The 19,397-nt window shown below is 39.1% G+C and overlaps 2 protein-coding genes across 2 annotated transcripts in view; both read left to right on the forward strand.

Annotated features, from left to right (window-relative positions):
• The window catches only part of LOC139124351 (uncharacterized PPE family protein PPE24-like), a 9,723-nt gene extending 9,488 nt beyond the window's left edge, over nucleotides 1-235 (forward strand). The window contains exon 2 of the mRNA XM_070690491.1: nucleotides 1-235. This exon is cut by the window's left edge and continues 497 nt beyond it. Coding sequence (XP_070546592.1) covers nucleotides 1-235 — 235 coding nt within the window.
• Nucleotides 236-8,685: 8,450 nt separating this feature from the next.
• Nucleotides 8,686-17,783, forward strand: LOC139124071 (homeobox protein Hox-C9-like). Its single transcript, XM_070690201.1, has 2 exons — nucleotides 8,686-9,382; nucleotides 15,519-17,783. The coding sequence occupies exons 1-2, from the start codon at nucleotides 8,977-8,979 to the stop codon at nucleotides 15,806-15,808; spliced, it is 696 nt and encodes a 231-aa protein (XP_070546302.1). The 5' UTR covers nucleotides 8,686-8,976; the 3' UTR covers nucleotides 15,809-17,783.
• The last annotated feature ends 1,614 nt before the right edge of the window (nucleotides 17,784-19,397 follow it).

Consider the following 19,397-nt stretch of genomic DNA (forward strand, 5'->3'; position numbering starts at 1 on the left):
CACACCACACCACACCATGCCGTACCATACCACACCACACCACACCACACCACACCATACTACACCATACTATACCATACCATACCTTACCATACCATACCATACCATACCATACCATACCATACCATACCACACCACACCACACCACATAACACTATACCATACCATACCAGACCATACCACACAATACCATACCATACCATACCATACCATACCATACCATAATATAACATAATGTAACATAATACTAAATAACGTAACACAGCACAGCACAACACAACATAACATAATGTAGCGTTATATGACATAGCGTAACATGACTGCTTTTTTTATAACTCACCTGAGCACCTCCAGCGATTATCACATGGAGGTCAACAGCATACACAAATGCTACACAAAAACGAGCAAAATACTACAAGAGGGATCAGAAAGCCAATTACAACTAAACTGTTCAATACGCCATATCGTTAAACAAGGCAATGACCAAACACAGCACTTTTACACGTGTAAACTAAATAATTATGTGAGTTAGCATATCATTATTATACGTTAACTTGGAGCACATAGACAAAATCCAGTCGAAATACAATTGTGTGAAAAAACACGTCAACACTTTCACAAGGATTGCATTCATCTTAATCAAAATATCATCTCCTTTTGGCCACTGTGCACGCCAGTTTTCATTTCTATCGGATTTTAAATATTTTTTCCCACAAAATGCAGCACGGTCAACTGATTAACACGATTGAAATTAATTTGGGAGAATAAGATCATTTAATTATCAAAATTTATCAAGAGTACTAGGTGCCAAATAGCCGAAAGTTGCAATACTACAAATTACCCATAAAAACAAGCGAATTGCAAAAAGAGAAAAACTGATGAGCTTAAAATTGCTGACTGAATAAACATTACTACGACATCCAATTATCCCAAAGTAGTTCAAATTATGTTGGATTAAACCCTTCAGAAAAGAAATGCCCTGGTCATTATTTATTGATTGAGACACAGCTTTCACAGTGTGGACAAGCATAGTGTTCAATTTCTCAACACTTGCTGTGTGGGTCTACCTTAAAACCCAACGTTATGATTCAAAACAGAATGAAAATCGTGACCAAAATTAATTATTCATCAATGGGAATGCATTTTGTACACAATGGGCTGCCTTTATAAGACTGATAATCTCTTGTCGTTCACCATATTTCAGGTGCAGCTTGGGGACACCATACCATACCACATCGAACCACACACCACACCACACCACACCACACCACACCACACCACACCACACCACACCACACCACACCATGCTTCACCTTGAAGCTCCTGGAGCAAGAAAAAACATTTAGCTTCTTAGCTTTTTGAAAATCGAAAGTTCCATTTTTCTTCATAAAGTTAACCCTGGCATAGTGGCCATTTTGAATTTCAAATATCGGTGAATGACTGGGTAATTTCTTTCTCCAGTAAATACGATTGGAACTAATTTGTGAAAATTGGATGGTGAAGTAATGTTGGTTTAATCTGCAAATGTAAGCTCATATATGCTTTTCTTTTTAAATAATACACTTGTTTTATGAGTTATTTGTTTGTCTAGTACTGAACTCAGCATGGTGACCCCTGGTTTTTATTCATGATCTGGTAAGAGAATCGTTCGAAGTTGCATCGTGGAAAGTTTGTGCAAAAGTTTAAGTCTTTCACTTTTAAGGGGCATACTACCAAGAAGGAAAGATACTCACAGATTGAATGACTGGATGGGAATTAATGAAAATTCAAAAGTTACTGTTATTTTACGTATACCTTGATGTTAATTGCTCCCTGGGGACAGTTTTTCCGCCAGTCATTTGTAACAATATTCTGCTGATCTGCCGATTGTGTTAATTTCATTTTGACGTCAGTGGAGTTAATTAATTTTTTTATTTGTTATGATTTAAATTTAATCTTAATCGCATTTGCAATTTGAAATTGAATTTGGCATAGAATACAAATATCGGTATAACTCATATATTTTATCGCACTGACACCAAATACTGCACCGTTACTTGCAATTTCTGTCTGTGCAACGAAAGATAATAATATTATCTTTAAAATATTATTTTCAGTTTCCATATGGAAAGAATGATCAAAAGATTAAAACCTTCTGTTTCGAGAGATAGTACATCAAATGAAACTATAATATATTACAATGTGTCATGTAATAGGCAGTAATGTGGATTTATTGTACACCCAGGTTTTCGATATAGTTAGGACAGCCATTAATTCTTTTGTATGTCAGTTTATTTCTTGATGATGACAGAAATTATGCCGTCCAGTATTTAGCTCGTTCTTTTCGTAAGAGAAGCTGAATGTTTATCTTATGATTTACCCTATACCAATGAGATATTTTAAAATCATGTTTAGCATGCTAGTAGATAGATAGACAGACAGATAGGTACGAACGCACGTATATACGCACATACATACATACATACATACATACATACATACATACATACATACATACATACATACATACATACATACATACATACATACATACATACATACATACATACATACATACATACATACATACATTAATGGTCTGACGGTTAAAATTAATACGATTTAATTCTCCTTCGTGATCGTCAAAATTACCAATTATTGTCTGATAAAATAACATACAGGCGGTAAGGGCTGTGCACTTATATTTAATGAAATTTAAATTTAAATTTGAATTACTCAAATTTCTACATGAATACATCGGAGGATAAAAAAGTTGCCAAAAATTGAACATAAATAAAAGAGAGAAGTCGGCAAGTAACAAAAGAAGATAAAGCCGCAAAAGGCATGCTTGGAAATGTCACGTTTACGATCGGTAAGCAACTTGGAAGCAACTTGAGAAGACAATATAACCTAATATCAGCGAGCCATGGGCGTTGAGAAGCTCACGTTATGCCCTTCATAAACCTTCTGTCGGCTCCCTTTAAAATCCACATTAAATTTTTGGCCAAAATATTTGCATGAATAGTTCTGAGTAAGGATTGTAAAATTTTAACACTCCCCGTGGATGAGAGGCGTTGCGTCATTCTGTTCGCTCGACAGATACAATCCATAACCTTGAACGCCTGGATTCAGTCCGCAAAATTGGAATAACATTGTCGATAGCATTTTCCACCCAATGTTTCACTTCTACCTCCAAGCAATGGCCTTCAGCCGACATGATCTGCAATTTTTGTCCATAGAAAACTCAAACGGAAAATATAAATTTTATGAAATTCTTGAGAATAATTTGTAATGTCTCTGTTAGAGTCTTGAAATCGTGATCGTAATCTAGTAACGACAAATCAGATCGTGCAAGGCGCTCTTTCAAACGATTGTCTGAAATCTTCAGATGACTCCAAATATTCAGGTTACTTTTCCAGTTCAAACTCTTTGGGTTTTTTCCTTTTTATCGGACCGAGTCCTTAATAACTACGCGTGTTCAAATGAAGAGCTATTCGTTTTTTCCATAATTTTATTTTGAGTTTAATCAAACGGTCCACATTTGTGGCTCCTCTGGGAACGCTCAGGGCTCAGTTTATTGATAAAAGTTGGCCAGGATACGGAAATGGCAAGTGGTGGAGGGAAATGCATAGCTATTTTTTCATGTATCCTCTACTGAATCTGACCTTAGACATTTTGATCGATGCAATGAAATGACTACGCTCGAATATCGTCGGTTGAAAGGCCAAGAATGATGTCTGATGTTTTTTATATATTTATACGTCAAAATGTCCGTTTGGGAGACTAGACTACCATTTTAAAGTGTTTGGAATCAGTGAGGGGTATTTAACTCTCTATTAGCGATAACTTTTATATAGTTTCGAGATTTTTTGTCCTATTTTAAAATACATTTGTATTTTGCCGTTCCGAAAATTGCGTCAAAATGTCGGCTGCGACTTGTCAACTCTGCATGTAAACATATGTGTAGAATGTCCAATACTATTTCTGATCATCGATTTTTCGTCCAGACAAAAATTCACTTGTCAAAATGAACATCTACATATTCAATGGACTGAGTAGTTTGGTTTTGTTGATAGTTTTCATGCCAGCATGCTGTAGGGAGACATGTAGGGAAAATGTACATATTTTCCGGAACAAAAGTAATGAAATTGTTATCAAAAGTTTCAACTATTGTCCCTTTTAAAGGGTAAGGTACAATATAACTTTCGGTTACAAATGCAGCGTCCTTTGACAGAATCGTGGATTTTCTGTGAATAGGTATTGTATGAAAGGAATGAGCGTCAAACACCTTATGTCTGATCCTACCAGCTTGTCATGAAGTCGCCTACATGTTTTTAACAAAACCCCGAACTGCTATCTCCTGTTTGTGCTCGCTGGCGATAATCTTCCAGTTAACGACACTCCCTATTTATAAGGGATTATCGCGTAAAGGCATATGCCACTATTACATAAAAAGTACTCAGAAATCGTCCCACCAGCCCACCAACTGGTGTAAGGTCATTTTGTACCTTTTGTGTCAGTTTTTTAGGAACGAATTTGTATTTGAGTAACTAGTTGAAAAACCACCTTTTGAAAATGTAATTATATTCTGTATACAAACTGCTGCTACGGTAATTCCAAAAGATGTGTTGTAATAGTTTCGTTACAGCGACATATCACGGCAGTTTATGTTCTTATTTGGCAAAATTTGTTATTCATTGAATGCGTAAAGACCAAATAATAGTTGTTTTAATATAATTACATCGGATATATTAATTAATGATATCCCTTTTGTCATTGTAACTTTTTTCAACCTCAAACTCACATTTTCAACAGCTGTCTATTGTTTCAAGCGCATATTAAAAGAGCCCTGATTATACCCATGTAGCTAAAGGGAGTGATCTCATTATTTGCATAAAACAAGTATTCTACAAAACAATTATATACATCTTATTCTTCTCCCTCGAGGGTGTGATGATACTAAAAGTATCAGCTTCCCAAACACAACATGTTCAGTACGGTAAGTAATGTTACTGCTGACAAATGAATTCTTGATCAGACGAAAATTCAGTTGTCAACAATAACTAAAGACAGAAAGCGTCTCGAAATTGAAAGACTTTAACTTTTGCTTACACCGTCCGTAAGAAAATTTTAAACGATTCACTTTGAAATGTAATATAAACAATAAAAATTTGGAGTCACTGTGCAAAATTTGGTTCCAGAGAAACCAATCATGAAATGTTTACTGAAACTTAAAGTTCAAAGTGGCTGATATCAATGTGTTAACTCGATAAGGAAAATACAAATGTCCAATTTTCAGTAAAACAAGCCGGTGAAAAGTTTTACTCCATGAGCTGCAAAATAGGCGTCACCCACCAAAAAGTGTTGTATATGTCTGAGAGTTCAAATACATGTCCCGGGGTGTACTCTGGAGAAGGGTGTTAATAACATAAGCTTGCAGAAAGATAGAGTATACAATATGTGAACAACGACATTTATCAGCCATCTGCAATCAAAATTTTAGTTTTTTGAAAATCAGTTTACTTTGCTCAAAAGTTTAAGAAGGATATTTTACTTAGCAGTTTTCGGGAGGAGTTGTTATAGACATGTATAATGGGTACTTCTGTTGATAGAAGAAAATACAAGACAGAATGAAAACTCTAATAACTCTGCCGAAAAATAAAGAAAGAAGGAAAAATGTTCAATTTTTGTCTAAGCCAAGCGCAAAAAGATTACTATCGACCCAACCGAATGTATTGATACAGGTATATACACATACGAGTGTAAATAGATTCATACGTATGTATGTATGTATGTATGTATGTATGTATGTATGTATGTATGTATGTATGTATGTATGTATGTATGTATGTATGTATGTATGTATGTATGTATGTATGTATGTATGTATGTATGTATGTAGTAGTATGTATGTAGTATGTATGTATGTATGTATGTATGTATGTATGTATGGATGTATGTATGTATGTATGTATGTATGTATGTATGTATGTGTATGTATGTATGTATGTATGTATGTATGTATGTATGTATGTATGTATGTGTGTGTGTGTGTGTGTGTGTATGTATGTATGTATGTATGTATGTATGTATGTATGTATGTATGTATGTATGTATGTATGTATGTATGTATGTATATGTATGTATGTATGTATGTATGTATGTATGTATGTATGTATGATTGTATGATTGTATGATTGTATGTATGTATGTATACATCTCTCTATCTATCTATACAAATGCATATACTGTGTGTACATAAATAAATACAAACACATCTATTCCTTCTCTTCCCTCTATCTGTCTGTCTCTGTCTCTGTCTCTCAATCGCTGTCTGTCTGTCTGTCTGTCTGTCTGTCTGTCTGTCTGTCTGTCTCTCTCTCTCTCTCTCTCTCTCTCTCTCTCTCTCTCTCTCTCTCTCTCTCTCTCTCTCTCCTCTCTCTCTCTCTCTCTCTCTCTCTCTCTCTCTCTCTCTCTCTCCAGAAGTATGCAGATGTCCACTGTGAAATTAGAGTGCTCAATGCTTAAAGCAGAGCGTTATAAATAATAACACATTGCTTCAAGTATAAACTGTGTACAACAGTTTATCGCCGAACTCTACAGGAGAATTCATACACTGTATCACCACATGCATGTACACGTATATGCGGTGTTAGGAGTTGTTGCTCTACCGTACACACGGTACGATTAAATTCTGTGTCAATTCCACTACATAAACAACAGTCAAGTTGCGTATTATTCGGGAACGTACTCTAAATTCTCTCTCCGCGAATGCTTTACGGACAGGTCATGTTTTTTAAGTAAATTCCAAGATTATTGCTGTGAATATCAAAGCTTTAACGCTCACCAAAAACGACAACCGGATTTAATCATGAGTGTGAGAGAGAGAGAGAGAGAGAGAGAGAGAGAGAGAGAGAGAGAGAGAGAGAGAGAGAGTTAACCGCGTCGGGGCAGGTTCTTCGCTTTGCTGTTCTTGAAATCTAAACACCATGTTGAAAATTTGGTTTGTTTACAGATGCATACAGGTGCGACGTGAACTTTTCATGAAGACACACTTTTAACATCTGAAAGTGTTTAATGTCAGTATGGGTCAGCCCCGACAAAACACGACAAGAATCTCTCCTTGTTATTACACTTTTGATAGTTGTCTTTCGCCGCAAGCGTAGAGCTTAGTCCTGAAACAGGCTATGTTCTTATCAGACTTGTCAACAGATAATACTTTATTGAATCGTCCAGATCATGATCAAATCAGACGGCGGACGAAAGTAGCTCCTTCTGATATCGATTGCGGCTATGCACAGGCAACGGGGCAACACGCCTTTAATTTTAATAATGCCGGATAAAGAGAGACTCTTTCGAACGAGAACAATCAAAATATGGTAGCGCTTTTCAAGCATAGGAGCCGTTTAAAATCCTCTGCTGACGAAGTTCGACGAGAAGGTTCAGATGTACTCCGGAAAACCTGGCCGTCAGATTACATATATACTGTGAGAACATGAACAGTATGAAGTCGGTGATGAAACAACAAAATCTCGATACTGTAAACAGGCAAATAACACAACAGTTTAGACAGACAAGCTACTAAAATGGCGAGTCAATTTTGTTTTGACCGGGAGTACATTAAGTAGCGAGTAGGTAAATGTAAGCTTAGGGCCACGGTGGCCAAACTATACCGCAGTCGAAGGCTACAAAATTTTGGCGCCAGTTACACCGCAAAGTTCCCTAAACACTGTGTACAACAGTCTATCGCCGAACTCTACATGGAAATTTTTATACTCTAAATTTCGTCGAATACAATGAAAATTTATTTTAGTTTAGTTTCTTTACATGGCGTAAAACTACCTTTGTACACGTATAGAAGTTTCGGTTGAGTTTTGTTTGTCACCGTGTCATCGCCCTCTCTGGTTGTAGCTTTCGAATATAAAGCTTAAAGTTGATATTTTACCATTAACAAGCACTCTTAATGACCGCCATGATCTACATATTAGTTCAGTGCGGATGTCAGAATTTTGAGATATTTTCTCTGACGGTATCAGATGTCATAATCAGACGCATAGGGGAGGGGAGAAGAAATAAATACCCTGCCGACGTGTGTTCTGGGAGGTTGTAGGAAGGCGGATGGTATATTGGTTGATCAGGAAGGTGGCTTGTTTTCCAATCAAAAGCGCAAAGCGGCGCTGATTACATGAAGCTTCAAAACTCGCAGACGACCCGATCGCAAAGTAGATACGATTATTTTATGTCAGCGTATCCCGCGGTTTGGCCATAAAAATGGCTAACTGAGCTTTTCTAGATTCCAAATTCCTCCACAGAAAGCGCCGCTTCGCTAAGGCATTAAACTGACTCTCCTATGTCAGGGCATTGCCGACACTGCCTGTATCGCCTGCCTGGTCGTACAGCGGTCGCACTTCCAGACCATAGAGGTAATTATAGTAATTTGCCCAACTCCCTCTAAAATCTAGATTCGTGCCACAGAAATAGTCACCACAAGGCAGCCCAAAGTGGAAAAAATATATCACACTATATTTAATTTTGTATTTGTTTTATCATTAATATATTAGACCATTTTAATATCATAGGCACCGCTGTTGTCGCTTTTACAGAAGATACGACTAGTTAACGAATTAGCAACATAATAATGTTATTTTGCATACGATTAGAATAAATATGATATATTGATTTTCTGCTGTCAGCGTGGTCCAATCATAGCCCCGTATGCAAATGAGGCTGTTTGTCAACTCCTTACTCCTCCTACAGAAACTTTCCGTCCACTGCGGGATGGAAGTGATTAAGGTCAACCTTGTGAGGGCATGAAGACTACGTCATAAAATGGTACTTAACAGAGCGTTGTGAGGTTTATTCAGGTTTCGGGGCTATATGAAAGGGATCTTTTACCGCGAGTCTTAAAACGCTGGCACTGGGGAAGTTTTTAGGAGACGGCTACACTTTTACCAAACTTGACACTTCGTGGAGAGAGTGAGAGAGAGCGAAGCAGCCATGTTAGCGACAGAGAATGCCCCGTTTCTCAACAGTAGTAAGATGCAGCTGCAGGGTTCCAGTGAGTGGTGTGGGGGGATGAAATCAAGCATGGACCGACTCAGCGCCCTGTTCCGTGAGAAGCAGAATTCCGCCCCTGACGGCGGCTACCCGAACATGACGACCGATCAGAACATTTATCCGTGTCGATACCCACAGTACTACAACAACATGGACCCGGCGAACAGTGCGTATAGCGAGGCTATGCCGACGTGGAACTCGCTCGACTTGAACCAGACGAGGCAGTGTTTGAACGGCTTCCAACCGACCAGCATGTACGGCGGCGGCGGCAGCATCGCACAACACCATCCCTATGCCAACACAAATTACGGCGTGCATCCGTCAGCGTACACAGGAAACGTTCCAGGTATGTAGTTGTTAACATCCCGGAGTCGCAAAATATCACAAAGTAAAATTAAATTTAGTTGACAGCATAGTAAGCTTATAAAACAACGCTCGACTGCCGCCCTACAGTGCTATCTCTTTCTACGTGAATATTATTTTTAAGACCAACCTTTCACACGAAAGCATGACTTCGATACGCACCACACGACAACATCCAGCGAGCCGAGATCTCGCAGCCTGCTTTGTCCCAGAGTCAACCCGAAACGTGAACGTTAGGACACAAGCGTCATTCAATGAGAATGTTATCGAAAAAAAATTGTGACGTGCATACACGTTCACCCGATTCGCTTTGGTGTACACAGTGTTGTCACGAATTTTTCTTCAGACCTAGTTCTTTTACACCAAATGCTGGTAAATTTCTCTTGCTGTAGACATCGATTTTGTTATTGAAAGTCAGTCATAGCCTGGTATTTTATTAACAAGATATTAGATGACGCTTATTTTGTGACAGAACGTCACCCGCCCGAACGACGACCCGATTGCCGTAACCCCGCGTACAACGGTCAACACATTTATCATGTTTTTGCAATTGACGCGCTGTTCGCTGGGTCAATGAAACACATTCAACATACAAAACAACGAGCGACCGCCGTTTCAAATTCATATGAAACCAAACTAAACTCAGCTGATTCACATTTGTTGTGCACCACGCAATTCCGCGTCTGCAAAATTCGCAAAAAACGGCGACCGTGCGTGTGTGCCATTTGCTCAGATGGCATAGTTCGTGTTTAAAAGCTGTGAATTACAAATGCGTAGTTCCACTTGACCTTACGGGGGAAAGCGTACCATTCTAACGATCATTTTGTTTCACTAGTCACTAATTTCTCTTCCATTTGATTTTCCATATCCGTCGTATCTGTCAGCGAGCTGGCTACCCAGCCGAGATCGCCGACCGATCGCGCTGGTCATCAGTCTTCGACCGGTTCACCAAGGCTTGAAAAGCACGATTTCCTCGAAAATGTCGTGTTAAAGTTATCACAGGGGTCAACCCTTCTGTCTTTGCAATTAGTGTATGACTAATGTTTTCAACCATCCACATGATACGGAATCAAAATGGGTCTTAGGGTAAGTGATGGCTAGTCAAAATGCGTAACATAACACCGTGGAGTATGGTCAAAACTCGGGACCCTGCCCAGTCCCTCGATCAATCATGCGAGGGAACAGTTTTCGAATTTATTGAACAGCCGTCGAAACAATTTTCTAAACCACATTAGCAACTTTTTTCCCATCTGCACAAGTTTCGCTCTGAAAATTCCTATCAGGCGATATCTGGTCACCGAGTCTTTTTTTTTGCAAGTGGTTCGCAGGTCAACAGACTGTAGGCATATTCGACACATGAAGCGTTTTCACAACACGCGATGCCCGTATTTGTGACGGCACGTCGTCACGCTGTGTGACTTGACAAATATTGTCGTCTGCGTCAGGCCAACTCTTTTACGAAGTCCAGCGCACTGCGCGACAACTGTCAGATACCGAAACATGCACTTGGCGTTTACGGATAGCATATTCAGTGACCCAGGTGTTGTAATTTCCCCCTGTCTAACAAGTCATCAAGGGTGCTGACTCAAGCTCGACTCCAAATAAACGTGTTCTGCGCGAGGCGAGCGTCCGCTGCTGGCGACGTCATCAGTGTGTGAGCGTAGGAAGGCATCGATCACTCGTGACGAGCGTGACTTAACACGTTGTTGTGTGAGAGACTAAAAACATCTCGGCGTTTCCTCCCGTTCCCGGTAACCCAACCACTAAGGTCAAGAACTTCTTAAAACGCAATAAATCTACCTTCTGTCGATGTGCTAAACAGTGATTTCGAAGAGCCGTGTGTTAAAACGACCGACTGAGTCGTACAATGTTCTATCGCTTGAAACGTGTGCACGCGTTCTTCTCACATACACCTTTAATCGTGTGCCTCACTTTGTGTGTGCATGTGTGCGTGTGTGTGTGTGTATATATATATATATATATATATATATATATATATATATATATATATAATATGTATATATATGCATGCATGCACGTATAGACTTCTGTCTGAAGATTGCAGGATGCATTAGTAACAGATATTTGTACTTGAAATAATTTGCGTTATTATTATATATACATATATATACATATATACATATATATATATATATATATATATATATATATATATATATATATTACATTACATCGGAAAATTGTATTAAAACGTTGCCCAGTATCCACGTCCACTTCAAAGCATGATTGTAAACTAAGGCGACAGAAACAGCCATTTTTGAGAAGCGAAAGTTTGTCACCGAAAGTAGTTTCAAATGTAGCCTGGCCGGGTTCTTTTTCAGACGTGCGATCGATCATGTGTGCGACATCCTATGAACGCGATCAAAAATAAAAAATCGTCGCTGAGAGTCCCGTCCAGTTCAAAAACTATGATAATATGAGACGATATGACAGAAAAAGTAAGTATTGAGAAGTGAAAGTCTTATCAATGAAGTTTTCGACCACAACAGACTTGCGTGGAAGCACATCAACCAAAAACACTACCGCAGCTAGGTCAGATTATTTCAAATGGATCCTGGGCCGATCGGAAATTCCCGCTTTTTTCACCAATTAATTAGTTGACCTGTCGTCTGCAGTCACACTCAAAGATGAAGCTGAAATGGAGTACTTCTGCGATGACGGCGCGTAAACACTGCACTGTACGTGCGTAGTGCGTGACGAACGTCCCCGTGTGACCTTCGTATTTTCTCACGGCGTTTAATTTATTTAAAAGAAAAACAACAGTAAAGGCAGTCGGAATATCGTCGTTCAGGGGCCAACCATTTCCTGCCGGTGCCACCGATCGCGCATGCGGGGAAAACAAAATAAACCCGCAGATATTACACAAAACCATCTCCATTTAATATCGCAGGTCGGCGAGTTCAAAGTGACTGGATGGTCATAAAACAAGGTCTTAAAAATATCAGTACAAATGACAGCGCACTCCACATCAAGGTGGACCGGCTACTCAATATTAGACAAGCCAACAAGCCATGAGGGCGTTGACACCTGACCACAACGCTTTGCTGATATCTCTCAAGATCGCTTGAATTTTGAAGAGCCGCTGAGCGGCTGTCACGTAGCCACCTCTTATCGCTAAATTGGCCAAAATTGAGTACTTTTTGGTAAAAAGTGTAAATGAAGCCATGACATTTGTCAACAAATTCTGTTTACAGAGCTTTTGTCAAATTCTAATCACCTGACGGCTGCACTGATGTTTGGAGAATGCGCTCGCGCGCCTGTCTCACCATCGTATGTACTTGAACTGACAGCCACACTTGATATTAAACACTTCTTGATGTAAGTCACTGTTTTCGCCAGACAGACGTTTATATATTAAGCATTCAGCCTTCGCCCTGAAATCAGTCGGCCAACAGCCATTGCGGTTTCTCCAGCTTATAAACAAGTCTACAGTTTGGCAGGGCGTTGGCCTGTCTTGTCAGTCGTTGCTTGCACGATTTTCTCCTTTCGTGAAACATGGCTACGTTTCTCCCTACTGAAATATTAAATCGTTTGCTTAACATTTCTGTCGCTGATTGAAAGTACAATGCACAGAAGAATAGAAGAGAAAGCGGAAATTCTGTCAAGAAATACATCACATGCCGTGTCACAGCATGCGAAAAGTATTCCATCGCATAATTTTCACTGGACGACATGCTAGGGGCGACGAACAGACAGTCTGCATAAGATAAATGGAAAGTGCGTCCCACCACCAGAAAGCAAAAAGAAGTGAAACTTTGGAAACAAGATATAAAGTGTGGAAATGAGATTCAAAATCATTTGAACAATAAAGTAACAAAAATTAAGGAATACACAATAATTCAAAACCAAGTAACCAGTGACTTCGCTGTTCAAGACAATGGAACAAAACCATCATGAATAGAGAATACGCTCATCATCTTCAGTAATAAAACAGAAATGAAACACAAATTTTTGAAATAGAAAAAAGGATTGAAATCGAAATATTTTACTGATAAAGCGGTTGTGTTATTATAATATCTTTTGAATTGATTCACGCCCCTTCGGCGGGCTTCTTCTCATTCCGTACAGCAAGTTTTTATGAGCGATAAATATCTGAAATGGTGTCTGTCGGCAACTTCATACGAGAAAGACGCTTCCCCGTAAAAACTCGACTGGGGGTGGGTGTCCTCAGTGGTCGGGCATGAAAAAAAACCGCATGTACATACGAGCAAAGCGCATGCACGTACTTCCTGATTATATGGAGAAGCAATGAGCTACAAGGTCGAATTCAAGGCTCGGAAAATTAATCATTCAGCGGGCATTGATCTCCTCCGACTATGACGTTGCATTTTCGCAATCTTACAAAATATTATCTACACAACGCCAAATGTAGGGTGAAAGATCAAATGTGTGAGGTGTTGCGCGCTCTCTGTTTCTGTCTCTCCGTCCCCACTCTCTCTCTCTCTCTCTCTCTCTCTCTCTCTCTCTCTCTCTCTCTCTCTCTCTCTCTCTCTCTCATTCACATCAGAGGAATCATTATCAGCTGTAACCTTTTTGTGTATTCTTGTAGTGTTTGTGACGTAGTTTCACGTTCTTCTCTAAGAATCATGTCGAAATATGGAGTGGTTCAATATCTTGGGACAGTCTGTATGTCACACGCGATGTTCTTGTATTTATCCATAACTATATGTTAGTCTTGACTGTGGTTCGTCAATCAACAATAATGTCAATGCAATAATGACAGTGCATTCTGTTGACAGAGCCTGTAGCGTATCGCACTTTAGTGAAACCATTAAATATAGGACAGTTGAAAATATATCAAGCGCTTAAACAATGATCCCATTGACGTTATTGTTATTACAACATTTTATTGTCCAATATGTATACCGGAAGTAACTTTCTGGAGAATACAACTCATATAATGGATGTTAGTTGAGTGTGAGAAAAAAGTCAATGCGCGCCCTTTTACTGTCGGGAATCTTTTGTTTCATATCGACCGAGGAGTCGAACATTCTTTGTTTCCCGCCTTAACATACAAGCAGGTCAAAACAGCACTGTTCAGAGAGATAAAGTGTTTTGTGTAACAAGATGTTTTCAATTTTCATCTTCCGCAAAGTGTCATATTGTCAGCAAATAGGTGACAGTTTTATGAAGGTTGGAAAAAATTGGTTTTGTTACGTGGCCGTTTGATGTATCAATTGACCTGTCATGGCTCTGATAAATGTGGTCCGAGTGAAAGGTCAATGGGTTGGGGACGGCACCAACACTCATTGTCTCTCCAAATGCAGAAACAAATATTTTCATATGCGCAGAACAACGACAATGCACATTGTTTATCGCTCTTAAACGCGCCGCCCTATCGCTTCACGTCTGTCGTCTGCTACAAGCAAGTGAAATACTGATTCGACCTCGTCCTGAGTCATTAATGACCTTCGTGACGTCATCGCCGGCGTACTTTTCACGGAGTGCCGGGTCATTGACACGATAAGCGAGAAACAAGTCTCCACTCGTCAAACGACAATCTTTCGACCAAATTATGACTTGAAACAAAATTCTGAAATAACCTGAGCGCAGCTGAAATTTTAACACTAGATCATTATGTTCTCATTAATGTTCACTTCTGCCGCAAAAAGCAGTCATACGCATTGTCGAGAGATTTTACATTTCATTTAGTAATGTTCCCTGTTTGTTAAATATTTAAAGACATCCTATTCCAAAATAACATCATTTGTTGACACTAGTGTGAGAACACGAACGAGTTATTCAGAACAAATACAACTACACGTTTCTTATACGATCCATGATTACCCAGTATTCATGTTTTGCATATAGAATCCATGGACAATTTTCTTGAAAGGAAATTCAATAAATGACGCATATGAATGAAAATTAACATGCCTGATGGTCTTGTAGTAGGCCTACACATTTTCTCGGCCCTTACGTTTTCATTCCAAAATATTTATCTGGTGATACGTTACGTCAGCAGTCACTTTTATAATTAAGAGTTCAATGTCTTCTGATATTGTGTGTAAATTTGCAGACATTGAGCAAGATTTTCAATTAGATAATGTAATAATTATTTCATCTTACTTTAATTTTTGTTTTCTTGCTGTTGACAGGTGTAACAGACATGTCAAATTGTAATTGGTTGTCAACGTTCACAACGACGCCCAGACGAACGAAACGACGACCTTATTCCAAAATGCAAATCTACGAACTCGAGAAAGCGTTCCAACAGAACGCGTACCTCACACGGGAGCGGCGACAGAAGTACTCGCAGCAGCTGAGCTTGACCGAGAGGCAGGTCAAAATCTGGTTCCAGAATCGCAGAATGAAAAGCAAGAAGCAAGTTGAGCGGGAAAAGATGGAGGAGAAAGAGCGACAGGCGCATGAGCAGTCGTTGGTGTGATTTCAAAAAATTGAACAAAGATATCCTGTAGCTACGCAAAATATATTTAAACTGTCTCGCTTCCTGTTTTTATCTTCATTTGAACCATTTTATCGCATATTTCGAGATTCCAAATCTCGCTTGGCGAACAACGGCAACACACAGACGGATAAACACTACGGTGCTGCCTAGGGGGCCTGCTGAAATGCTGGTCTTCCCCCTGAACTCCCTAAGTAGACACTGTAAATTGCTTTAAAATGGTGGGAGGACTGCTGTGCATTTTAATTCCAACACGTGCAATAAGTGTACATACAAAAAACACATGGGTGCAAACACAATTACACACGCAGACACGGTAGACACACAGACAAGCTTCTCAAGCAGAAAATGTACTTTTCATTTTTTATCGTTTTAGGTATTGCAAATTTTAATATTCTCAGTGTACACCAAATTTTGCTATCAAAATGAGTATATCCATTTTCCGATGCCTTCGACAAACAACAAACACCGTTTTCATTTAAAATAACTACATCGTTCCCGTGTTTGACAGATATGGCTGCTTTTCAATTTTCTTTTCACAACATTCACTTTCGAAACCAACATCAAGTTTTCACTGTTCTTTTTATTTTCGTATGTAAATTTTTCTTGACTTTGTCTATTTTTAAATACCGTCAGTCTTGGTCCTAGACTTTAATGATAGACAATTTTGTAGTATCAACGTTGAGGGCGCATATCTCCAGTATGATATAGAGGGCAGCTCTCAATCAGTTATTTCAGTGCAGACGACAAGACTTCAGAATTTTAGTGCACCTTTATTTAATGTTTATGCAAATTATTCAGTGTCTCATTCTGTGTCATGAATATTTTATCTTTATGTTTTCGCAAAGCCGGTATATTTTCTTAGTCCGTTTAGAGTGTGCGTGTGTAAGGGAAAATGTTTAATCGCGTAAATTAAGACGTATTTTAACACAGGCGCAGTGTAGGGTGTAAGTCGTAGATTTCAGAGACAATTGTTTCTACCTCAATTTTGGAGAACGTTGAACGTGTTAATAAAATTATTGCCAAGGCAGTGTTCAGAAATTAATGTTTAGCCGCTCAATTTCTGTCTGGAGAAGCATGGCGTAAGTAATGATAACGCTGACTTAGAAAGTTAATTTCAGATGTACCCGTAAGTCACGTTCAACAGTGGAAAGTCATTTTATGATAAGAATAACTCGAACAGAGAATGGCTGCATAGCCCATTTCAAAGTTTTATTTATAATTATTGCAAAATTTGCGGTACTTAATCTCTGTTACCATGGCTAAAGTACTCATTAGTGATAGTCAGAACCGTGACAGTAATCCGAATTAATCATTCTCGTTCAAAATCAAAATCAGGCAGCATTTTCCCGCCATGCGTCACTGAACGACAATTTGTTTCAAATTTGTACAATAAGGCGGTATTGGCTGCTAAATGTAAGCTGTCTGAAATGTTTGGCCCTGTATCGGCTGACTTTTACCGAAGAGAGGTTGTTGGTTATTTTGCTTTGCTTTCTTTTATATTTTAACATATCATTAATTGAAGGAAAGCTTGTCTCTTTGACAGGAAAAGTTTCCCAACATACAATTTAGAGCAAAACAAGTGTTTTCTACTAAAATTACGCCTAGAAAAGAGGCACGCGTTATTTCTCAATTTGTTTGCGGTCGAGTCATCGATATCAGCTATAACATTAGAATTTGCTGACTCATCTTTGAGTCGGCAAACACATGTTCGCAGCGCAGCTAAAAAAAATCAAATGACAGTAGTTTATTTTTGTGTCTATAAAGTGACTAAACAGTCACCATTCCACTGATGAATTTGTATCATACTTCAACAATTGTGATTTTCAAAAGAAATATGGTATCGACTTCCATTGAATCGTACTTTTTTTGTCATGAATGAATTTTTTTCGTACTAGACAATCACTCTGATGTCAAAGGTCAGATTGTTATATATCTAATAAAATATGTGAATTTATTCGTGCGTGTCGTCTGCTATTTCTTTTGTCTGTCTACATTTGTGTGTCTGTGTGTCTGTAGTCAAAATCTATATACATGTTATGTACACAATTATAGCGTCTACTCTTGTTACAATGTTTCATTTTCTGGACGACTGAAGATTACATGGCACACCTTTTATAAGAACTAAAAAGAATTTTCCAAAAGTCTCCAATTAATAAGTGATGGTATGAGTGGACTCCCTAGGTTACTAACAATTCAAACAATCTTTGAGTCCCCTGATATTCAGTCTTGCCAATTTTCCATGCGTGCAATCCGGTCCTCTCAATCTTTAACCTAGCATGATCATCCCAGAAATGTTTGGAGTTATTTTTTTGCATATCTCCTCTCATGATATTTCAGCGTCAAAGGTCACTACAAATATCAAGCAAATTGCACGCCCTACTTTCAGACCCTTTCATACCTCTGGAAATATCGTATGACTCAAACCCCCTCCCCCTCAGAGTGTGATCAGCCATTTCTCAGTCACTCGGTCAACCCAAATCGAGATCGAAATCTCTCCACTGTCTCATTAACATCATTCCCAGTCAACACAGCGACCTACTTTCGTCTGCTTCTCAAATCATCCTACCAGATGTTTAGCAAAACAATTCACAGACTTTCACTCCATGACATTCCAGCGTTGTTTATCAAGAGGGATATCGACCGGTTCAACATTCGGTGATTTGTTTTGGCAATTAACATGACTGCATACATATAAAAACTCTTCCAATCACCATGGCCCGATGGGTAAGACCAACAAGGCTTGATACATTGGGGTTGCACTATACACGGTGAGGGTCTGCAACAATGGACGAATTATCTTGTTTGGTATGGTCACTTTGGACAGCTGGGTCGTATGATGTACATGTTGATTCGGTGAATGATGGGTACACTCGTGGCGGATGTAGGTTACGGTAAACCGTGATAGATAGATGAGGGGGTAGGTGGGACGTGGGAGGGTCATGGAGGGATCGGTGGGCTGGCCGATCTCGATGATTTAAACAGTTACTGTTCCATTTGGTTCTAAAGGCACGAACAAGCATACTGACAGGGATTTAGAGCTAACTGATGACCAGTCTCTTGATTGATAACCTGGTGACAGATTAGATCACGTGACCACATCAATACTTCCGTGTATTGTCCATCTGACGCCAAGAATAGAACAGCGATGAAACAGGCTGTACCAAAATGTCACATGTACTTTCGATGCGCTTTATTTATCGGGAGAGAGAGAGAGAGAGAGAGAGAGAGAGAGAGAGACAGGTCAAAAAATAGAGGCATACAAATACAGATACAGACTCAAAGCACGTATTCCAATAAATATAGTATTTTGTTAGCTTTGAAGGAGGATGGTGAAGCTGTTATGGTTTGCCTTTTGACATGTATATTATTCAATGTAGGGAAATCCAAATACCCCAAGGGGGTGGACAGGGGTTACACCCACTGACATGATAAGAAATTCTTTTTCCTCGAAAGACGCATTTCTGCTGAGGCCAAACCCTGGATAGATCAGTCTTTTTGCAGTCGTCACCTCTTATCTTGTCCCCTGACATTTTGAAGTGATGAGCGTCAGATGGAAATGTTAGACGCA

This window comes from Ptychodera flava (genome assembly GCF_041260155.1).
Source record: "Ptychodera flava strain L36383 chromosome 23 unlocalized genomic scaffold, AS_Pfla_20210202 Scaffold_23__1_contigs__length_28996876_pilon, whole genome shotgun sequence".
Taxonomy (NCBI): domain Eukaryota; kingdom Metazoa; phylum Hemichordata; class Enteropneusta; family Ptychoderidae; genus Ptychodera; species Ptychodera flava.

What these genes read in the sequence shown, in the direction of transcription:
- LOC139124071 (XM_070690201.1), top strand. Translation starts at nt 8,977, where the DNA reads ATGTTAGCGACAGAGAATGCCCCGTTTCTCAACAGTAGTAAGATGCAG. An exon ending in GTACACAGGAAACGTTCCAG is followed by an intron (nt 9,383 to 15,518) that starts GTATGTAGTTGT and finishes TGCTGTTGACAG; the next exon opens with GTGTAACAGACATGTCAAAT.